The 9,863-nt window shown below is 30.9% G+C and overlaps 1 protein-coding gene across 1 annotated transcript; it reads left to right on the top strand.

Moving 5' to 3' along the window:
* Positions 1 to 8,063: 8,063 nt before the first annotated feature.
* Positions 8,064 to 8,915, top strand: LOC126728169 (TIR-only protein-like). The gene is made up of 2 exons (XM_050434036.1): positions 8,064 to 8,557; positions 8,675 to 8,915. The coding sequence occupies exons 1-2, from the start codon at positions 8,064 to 8,066 to the stop codon at positions 8,745 to 8,747; spliced, it is 567 nt and encodes a 188-aa protein (XP_050289993.1). The 3' UTR covers positions 8,748 to 8,915.
* The last annotated feature ends 948 nt before the right edge of the window (positions 8,916 to 9,863 follow it).

The following is a 9,863-nucleotide window of genomic DNA, read 5'->3' as shown; positions in this document are numbered from 1 at the left end:
TTTCCAAAAAAAAAAAAAAAGCAGTCCCCACCATAGGCTACTATTTAGATGTTTAATTTCCAGGTCAAAAGCACGTTTCCGTTGACGATATTGCCTGGAATTCATACTTCATTTATAATTTTATACTATCTCACAATAAAATAATATATTAAAAAAAAAAACAATTTAGTAGGCGATGATGGAAAAGCATTAATTACAATTAATCTTTACTTTTAAATAAACTATAGCTACTACAAATTTTTAGGAATTGCAGATACTCCATGGTTCATTATAAATAGGAACTCCTTTTCTTTTCGCCGGAAAACCAAACCTCGTTCATATATCTAAATACCATTATTGCTATCACTATCAAACAGTTACTTTGATCACTTAAGTGGTATTTATTACAGCCCATTGTATATATAGGTTTCTTTGCTTGTTTTCTTTTCTTGATTCCACAATTAACCGGATTTCAAATTTAACCCCCTTTTTTTAAATGAATAATAATAATAATAATAATAATAATAATAATTGTCATTAAGGGAGTAATAAGTACATGTCCAACAAACTAGTCAAAGCTTCTAATGTAACTAAACAAACAGCTCACCAAAACTATAGTTAACTCAATCCGGCCAATAGTATTGTAGCTTAACCTTCTTTATGAGGAGAATATGTGATTAAATCCCTCTCTCCTATTTATTTAAAAAAAAAAAAAATGAAAAAAAAAACCTCGTAGTCCAACCATGCTTAAAGCCCAAATACAACTATCTTATAACCACCGAGTTCAAATCTTCTATCTTACTTTTTCTATCCTATTATATGCTTCTCAAATAAAAAATTGCCAAGTGTACATCCACTTAATTAAATACTAATTTTCTTCGTCTTTTATTTCAGTTTCCTAAAATAAATAAAATAAAAACCAACACATCCCCACTAGCCACCACCACTAGTCCACCACCACCAACTAGCACCGTTGCCACTTCATCAACGACCATCCACTGCCAGTTATGTTTATGTTCCGATATGCCGTACAATTTTTCAAATATGTTGGATGTCTGTTCAACTTAAGTATTCTCAAGGGGTCGATGTTTGTTTTGTTATGAAATTCTTCTTAAAATCGAACCAAATGGACTCATGTGTACTACCATATCATGAATCAGTCCCCTTCTATTTCAAAAGAAAATGCAAGATCCTAAATTCCTAAGATAATAATATCAAAATATATACCCAACGCAATTTATGTTAAATACCAAATGAAAATCACAGCCACAGAGCCACTTGATATAAGTTTTTTTGTTTTCTAATATGCTTTATCAATCTACCAAAATAGACCATTGGTTGGTGGATTCGATGAATAGATGCTAGTTGATGAAAGGACAATGCAATTTCTCTATACCTGTACCTAGTCATGGATTTGAAAACAACTGAGGCATTGATAGATGGTTGTTGTAGACTTGTATTGGCATCGGCGCTAGTTGGTGGTGGTGGACCAGTGGCAGTAACCGGTGGGAATGTCTTGGTTTTTATTTTAAAAAACTAAAATAAGAGAAGACAGAAAATTAGCATTTAATTAAGTAGGTAGACACTTGGCAATTTTTTATTTGTGAAGCGTAGAGTGGGATAGGAAAAATGAGATAGAAAATTTGAACTCATAACCACCACCATGTCCAAAACTCATTGGAAACCATATTGAATCCATTCCCCAAACCTCTTCCAATCAACCAAAATCCGTATGTGAAACCCATTGTGCCCTTTGGCCTCGACTTGAATCTTATAAATTTGGTTGAAACTATATATTGTGGTTGAGAGAGAAGTTACTATGGTCCCACTTGGTGGTGCTTCAAATTAAAGGATTACATCATCAAATACCTAACCACTTAGAGGTGGTATAGGTAGCGGGTCAAGAATCAAGATCAAGGGCACAAGCAGAGGGTAGAGTAATCACGATAGGCTCAATTTGATCTAAAAACCTCACATTTGTTAGTTTAGCTAATCCATTATTCATGAGCAATCAAATCAATTTCAATACTCTATTAATTTTATTTAAATATTTTTTTTCTCATTCCAAATATATATATAATATTTCACTCAATTAATCCTTCCCCAATTTCACATTTTCCCTAATGAACCACCACAGCTAGAGACCAAGAATACCCACACATTACAATCAAAGAACACTACCAAAAGAACACCACCAAATTTATGAACAAAAGAAAAGAAAAAATATTCTTATTTATTAATAATGTAATATTTTTGAAATTATTTAATAAGCCCATTTACATTTTAATATGCAATCTCTCTTTCCAAATGATTTTGTGACTTAATTAAGTATGACTATTTGTGTGCAATCACTCTTTCCAAATTATTTTGTGACTTAAGCATGTCTATTTGTATTTTTTTACACTCTTGTATGATACAAGTGTATGTACTTTGCAGCCTTCATGTGATACTCTTTAATTCCAATTGCCAAATTTGTGAGTTAGATTTCAAGTTATAGAAAATATGGATAATATCAAAACAAGCTACTATCTTAGGATAGGTATCGTAGGGTATCTAACATCTTCCCTACACATAATAAAACTCTCGAGTCCGTCTCTTTGGTTCAAGACATTTGCCTATCATTTTAGCTCAGGAAACCTTAGGGTATCGTTTAGTTAATTAAGAAAAAAATAAATTTGGCATAAGTGATTAATCACACCTTAAAAACCAATGGTTAGTGATGACTCCTAAAAAATTGGAGAAATAATAAAATGATTTAATAACGCACACACATTACCTAAGTGTCCACATGAATCACATACATCACATGTGTCTCACCATAAAAACCTTCAAATGTTTGTTAGGAGGGTTGACTGTCAAAATCCAGCATTGACAAGAATCTAAAAATATTAAAGAAAAAAAATAAGAAAAGAATAATTAAATGAAATAGAGAAAAAATAAATGGTTTGTTAAAATGTGTACTAGAAAAATAGTTAGTTGAAAGAGAAAGGTGACTTTTTAGTTGAAATTTGGGTGAAATTTGGGCTCAATTGCTTGAAATGGTCTAAATTCATCATTCCTAATCAATTTTAAAAAATTAGACAAATGACAATTTTTTCAACTCTTGCTTCCTTTATCACAACTCATAAGCCCTAGAGTTCAGGTGTAACATACATAACAATTGGCACTACAAAAAACTGGGGCTATAGTAGTGTTTTTGCCCTAAAAAGGTAACTATTTAATACAGATAAATTAAATAGTCCTCAATTCGGGAAAGGAAAAAAAAAAAAAAAAAAAACCCCACAAGCGGCATATTTCCGAATGAGATTCCTCTGATGATTCATGATTAATTTTGCGTAGTAGGAGAATGGTCACTCGCATCATCACCAACCTAAATATTTAACAACAAAGTTACTAAATAACACAATAAGACTAATCCATTGCCAATTGAATACATTATATACATATTCTAATAACAACATCACATGAAAGATGACTCTGATACCAAATGTAAGAATAAATTTAGAGTTGCGGAAGAAAATAAAAATACCTCCAGCTATAGTTGTTTAAGTGTTTTAGAAAAAAAAGAATACTTAATATTAGATAGTGTATAGATAAACCTTAAAGTTACATATGTTAGCATATATTAACAACTATGAATGCAACCCATAACCTCATATAAAAATTATCACAACCAAAAGTCAAGTAATCCAATCTCATAACTCATAGAGGTAATTTACCAAACACTTGGCATGCAACAAGCATTCAAGGGAAGTAGGACAAGAGAAAATACCTGAAATTTTTCACTTGTTTGTCTCTTATGAGCTCCACAACTTCCTCAATTCTTGGTAAAAAATGACCAAAGTACACACTCATGTTAAAATGAATTTATGGAAAACTTCATCGCCAAAATTCAAAAGAATTTTCAGGATGATTCTTCTGCTACAAGAACAAGACATAATTTGAAAAGATCAAAACTACATTCATTAAGGATAAAAAATTACACAATCTCAAACTAAGTCTACACAATAATAATCATCAATGAAACTCAACCTATTTTATCCAAATATACACAAAACACAATACACAAGCAACACTCCCAAAATCAATGTACACCACCTTATTGCAAGCCACCTGCTTGCTCCAAATAAACAGTCCACCACAGTAGAAATTTTAAGCATTCATTATAGAATAGTATGATATTATGAAGCATAATTTACTTACCATTTAGAACTTTACTGGCCGCCTATAAGAACCCCTAACTTACCACAAGTTGATGCTGCTTATCCTTCAAAAGCTAAGCATAATTTACAAAGAATTTATCAAGCCAACTCAATAATAATCATCAATGAAACTTAACCTATTTTATCCAAATATACACAAGTCACAATACACAATATATTACAGTTGACATTTTACTTATGTTGCCAAAATAATAATAATAATAATAATAATAATAATAATAACAATTAACAAATAAAACCCACAACTGCAAGTAAGATTTTATTGATCAATATTTAGGGGAGATTAAATTCTCCTGCAAATTGAAAATCTCATAGACTTTTAGGAATTGATCATTTGCTTTCTATTGATAGCTGTTGCTATAGTATTCTCTTTAATAGTTAAAGTAGTATAATTCTCATCAATAGATAAAAAGTTATCTTGATTAAGGCATCACCAAACAAAGAAATCAATGCCTAAGATTTCTCATCAATATAACATTCATATCAATAAGGCAAAATAAAAATCATATCAAACCCTTTTTCGTAATAAGTTTCCTTTACCCCTCGGTCTACTTTCAAGGTGGTCCATTCATTATCAACCATGACCTAAATAATTTAAGGTTGTCTAACTCATAGGAGCATCAAACAAAAAGAGTTCATGATGACCATTTTTTTTATTTTTTTTTATTTTATTTTTTGCTGTGTAAATTTAAATTATTTAAGAACATTAAAAAGCAAATTACAGAAAGAAGGGATCAAAACCTTCTTTTTCCAAGTTCCCATAATGCAAAAATATTGGAGGAAAGAAATGGGAAATATTTCCTCAAGATCACACAAAAGAGCCCATTTGGTTAAATTATAAGCCCCAAAATTCATCTTCTTATGGGTGTGATTTACAAAATATATATTCTAAGAAGTTTTTTTTTATAGGGAACTAATACCTTTAATTATTAGTTATGTTTTAATACAGGTTAAGCACATAATATATATATATATATATATATATATTCAGATTAAGTGTTTTATATAAAACGAGTAAACTAGAAGCCCAAACTAACCTCTCTTTTCTATTTCGATCAAAATTCCAATATATTTGGCTCTACCTCTATTCCACCCACTTTAGCCATTTTATGAATTTAATTTAATTAATTGATTATAAATCACCACATTTTCAAAATCACTAAATCAGGTATATTGAGAACAACAACCAACCAACAAATTAACGAAACCCATAACCACAAAATCCCATGTTTGCATCTATTCAAGTATATTCAGCAATTAGGACAAGCATAAATCACAGCCAAGCTACGTTCACCACAACTGATCAAAACCCAACAAGTACAAACCTTATGAAACACAAAATCACAACCATTAAGTTACAACTAGAGCTAAAAGCAACAAAATAGAAAAGGAATTATTAGATTGCATCATTTTGTTTCAAAAATAAAGGTGCAGAAAAATACCACAAGCATGTATGTGAGGTGGCTAAGAGAGGGGAGGAGACCGAGGACGGCCACGGAGGTTGGCAAGGGTGGTAGTGGTGGCATTAGAGTGGAGAGAAGGGACAAATTGGGCCGATTTTAGGGGAGAGAGTGAATGTGTGAGGTGAGACTAAGGGGAATAGAAGAAAAGGGAGATCGGCGGCGTGGAGGGTGGACGACGGCGCCAAGTAGGCTAGAGATCGGCGGTGTGGAGGCTGAAATTTTAGTGGGAAGCCCGAAAATATTTAGGAGCACCTATTGTGGCAGAAATTAAGACTTATTGCGGTAGTTTTAAAACCACCGTAATAAGTCTGCTATTGTGGCAAAGTCTTGTCATCCCCGATTTTAATGATACATGTTATTACTTATTATGGTGGTTTTAAAAACTGCTGTAATAGGTCTTTTCATCCCCCACTTTATTACCTATTACAACGGTTTTAAAACTGTTGTAATAGGTCTTATACCAAAAAAAAAAAAAAAAAAAAAAAATCCTAAATCGGTTTTAAAACTGCCCTAATAGGTCATTTAAATTACAAAAAAATAATAATAATAAAAGTAAAAATATTAATTTCAAACCTATAGTGGCAGTTTTAAAACTGTCATCATAGATCTTCAATATAAGCAAACCTAGAGCGATAGTTCTAAAACTGCCGTAATAGGTCAATTAAATTACAATAATAATAATAATAATAATAAAAGTAAAAATATTAATTTCAAACCTATAGCAACAGCTTTACAAACTGTTGCAATAGGTCCTCAATATGATGAAACCCATAATAGGCAATTTATAATACAAAAAAGAAAAAAGAAAAAAAAGAAAAGAGTTTCAAACCTATAAAAGCAGTTTTAAAACCTTCGTAATAGGTCTTCAATATGAGTAAACCTATAATAGCAGTTTTAAAATCGCCTTAATAGGTCATTTAAAATAAACCCAAAAAAAATATATATATATTAATTTCAAACTTATAGTGGTTGTTTTAAAATGTTGTAATAGTTCCACCTATTGTAGCAGTTTCTTAAAGTGTCACAGTAGGTTATCTATTGCAGCAGTTTAAAAAGGGTCGGCTTTAAGCTATTGTAATAGGTTAGCATATTGCGGTAGTTTCTAAATGCCCTGTTTTAAGTCTCCCATAGTGGCGGTTTTCAAAACTGCTAAGAAAAAAAAAAAGCAAATATAGAACTATTTTTTTTAGTGTGGCGTGTTACCAGTCTTCCACGTACATTTAATTTATGAGTTTCATAAGAAAAATAATTAAGATTTTTTACTCTCGTCATCTGCTCAACGGAAACTAGCCATATATGCATGCCCTGACTATTTTGTGCCCTTCCCCCTAATTAAAATCTTTTACCGGAACCCATGCCAAGTAATATTTTCGTAATTTCTCAACAAAGTTACAACTTACCATTTTCCATTTTTCTGATTTGAGTACTTTTACAGCTCCACTAGCTTAGCAAAATAACAATAAATTAAAAAGATATTATAAATGCACATAAACTAATGGAAAATATAACATGTTTACTGGTGTACACTCTATGCACATTATATATATATATATATATATATATATATAATTTCACTCATGTTATTCACATTTTGTTTTTTAGCATGGTCACATTTAACATACATGAAATAGGTAATGTGTATAGAGAATATACAGTAATAAGGGTGTAATAATCAATAGCATAAACTAATTAATTAAAGGGTATCAAAATTAATTAAGTAAACAATATATTGTGGGTTCCAGTTAGCTCAATTGGTAAAATCTATTATGGTTGAATAGAAATTTGAGGTTTAATATCTGCCTATACTAAAAATCAATTAGTGTCTTGATTTGATAATAAAGAATTATCATCGAGAGCGGACATCATAAGTTAAAATTTTCTTAAAAAATATTATATATATATATATATATTTATATATATAGTAAACAATATATTAAAATCTCGCCGCAAAGCCCCGTCCTGAAAGGTACTTACCCACCAATTGTCCTATTAAAATAAACCATGCAAAAAGCATATACGTGACCATTTCAGCGGTTTCCCAAGGCTAATAACATAATTAACGTGTTTGAAGGTTTAAGCAGTTCCACATAAACCTAGAGCGTCAATATATTCAAAATGTTTACTTATTTTGATGTGTCCTGTCAAACGAAGTACCACGCAAGTTTCTTCCAAGTCACACCTAAATTTAGAATTCTCCCTTGAAAATCAAACTCCTCCGGTCATTAATCAAAAGGTCTTAAAAACTTATATAAACCCGTATAGCTCCCATATCTTACAGCTTCAAACAAAAGGAATTAAAAACAGAATAGAAACTTTGTTTCTTTTTTTATAAACATTTACAGATACAAATTACCATTTTAATTTTAATTTTTTTTAAGCTTAGCTTCTTGAAGGAGCCATGCAGCGTTCACCAGCTTTGATCAAGAGTTTCATTTCCAGTAAAATCCTTCATTCCCTTCCTAAGAGCCAAACCAGAACAATATCACGTTCATGCGACGTGTTCATAAATCACCGAGGGATCGATACCAAGAGAACCGTTGCCGGGTTGCTCTACAACCACCTTTCCGGGATGGGGCTTAAGCCTTTCTTGGATAGCCAAAACATGAAACCTGGGGACAAGTTGTTTGACAAAATTGACAAAGCCATTCTAAATTCCAAGCTAGGTGTCGCCGTGTTCTCTCCTAGGTATTGTGAGTCCTACTTTTGTCTCCATGAGTTGGCTCTCATCATGGAATCCAAGAAAAGGGTTATACCTATCTTTTGTGATGTCAAACCCTCCCAGCTTCGGGTTAAGGACTATGGAATTTGTCCAGCCAAAGAGCTCCAAAGATTCACCTGGGCACTTGAGGAAGCTAAATACACGGTTGGACTTACCTTTGACACGTCAAGAGGGTACATTTCTATATCATTTTTTATTTTTTACTGAAAACTTTGATTGTTCTTTTTAATCATTTAATAAATACTTCACATGCATGTTTTAATTCCTTCTTCTTCTTTTTTTTTTTTTAGGGATTGGTCAGAATTCCTAAGAAATGCTTCGGATGCAGTCATGAAGAATTTGCTCGAGGTAGAAGATCCTTAAATGAAGCTGATACATGTACAAATGTACATTACAATTACGGTGAAGGAGGCCGAGAAGTGGTTTCGTTTTCATTGTTAACCGAAGATATATTAATTCCTTTATTTTTTTTATGTATAGGAAGAAACAATTGGAGATACACACTTGCTAACACATACTTAATGGTACTAAAATCGTTGGTAATTGATTTTGACTTAAAATAAATTGTAAAATTCTTCTTTTATTCAATTCTGTATTCAAAGATGTGTAGACGATTCAATAATATATACAGTGTGTACACATTCTTGGAGACCTTCTGTAAGAAATTCAAGTTTCTATATATTATGTAGTTGATTATTTCCTTTTTCATCTAATGTTGTGACAATTGTAGTACAAATGATTAAGTAAGATTACTCTCGCTCTCTCTTATCTCTACACAATGCGGATACATATGATCAAATTTGATAGAGTAGCACCTTAAGATTGATCTAAATGGTTTAAGCAAAACCATAAAATATGAAAGTAGGCCAATTTTAACTTACTTGAATTAGTGAAAAAATTATTTATATTTTCCTTATATTTATACAACTACAAATTTTATATATTTGAAAAACAAAACTTTTATTTTTGGGTAAAAATAAGTGTTGAATCTATAATATCACTCAATTATCTATTTTATAAAATATTATTAAAGTACTGTTGAATGGTTTAGATGGTTGATTGCTTTTTATTTTATTTGTATTTTTTTAATAATTTGATATTTAGGAGATAAGGGATTTGAATCCTAATATTTCTGTTGAGAATACCAAGAGGTAACAATTGAGTTACAAACCTCTTGACGATTATTGATTGCTCAAATAGTTGATTTTAAGATTGATGGTTTAAATTCATTTGGTCTAACCTTTTGTTATTGTTACACTTACATCAGTCAATACCTATCAATTTAATTAATATTTTTCTCATAAAAAATGAAATTAATATTTCAAAAATCTTAGTGTCAGATCACACATTCCTCTCTTTTTTTTTCTTTTTTTTTTTTTTTTTTTTTTTTTTTTTTTTTTTTTTTTTTTTTTTCTTGAGAAATAAACATACACACACAATGAATAGAGAAATGAGTTCTTACACAAAGACACACCACAT

Source organism: Quercus robur, chromosome 5 (genome assembly GCF_932294415.1).
Source record: "Quercus robur chromosome 5, dhQueRobu3.1, whole genome shotgun sequence".
Taxonomy (NCBI): Eukaryota; Viridiplantae; Streptophyta; class Magnoliopsida; order Fagales; family Fagaceae; genus Quercus; species Quercus robur.
Note: the sequence above shows the minus strand (reverse complement) of the source record. Positions and strands in the feature narration are given on the sequence as shown.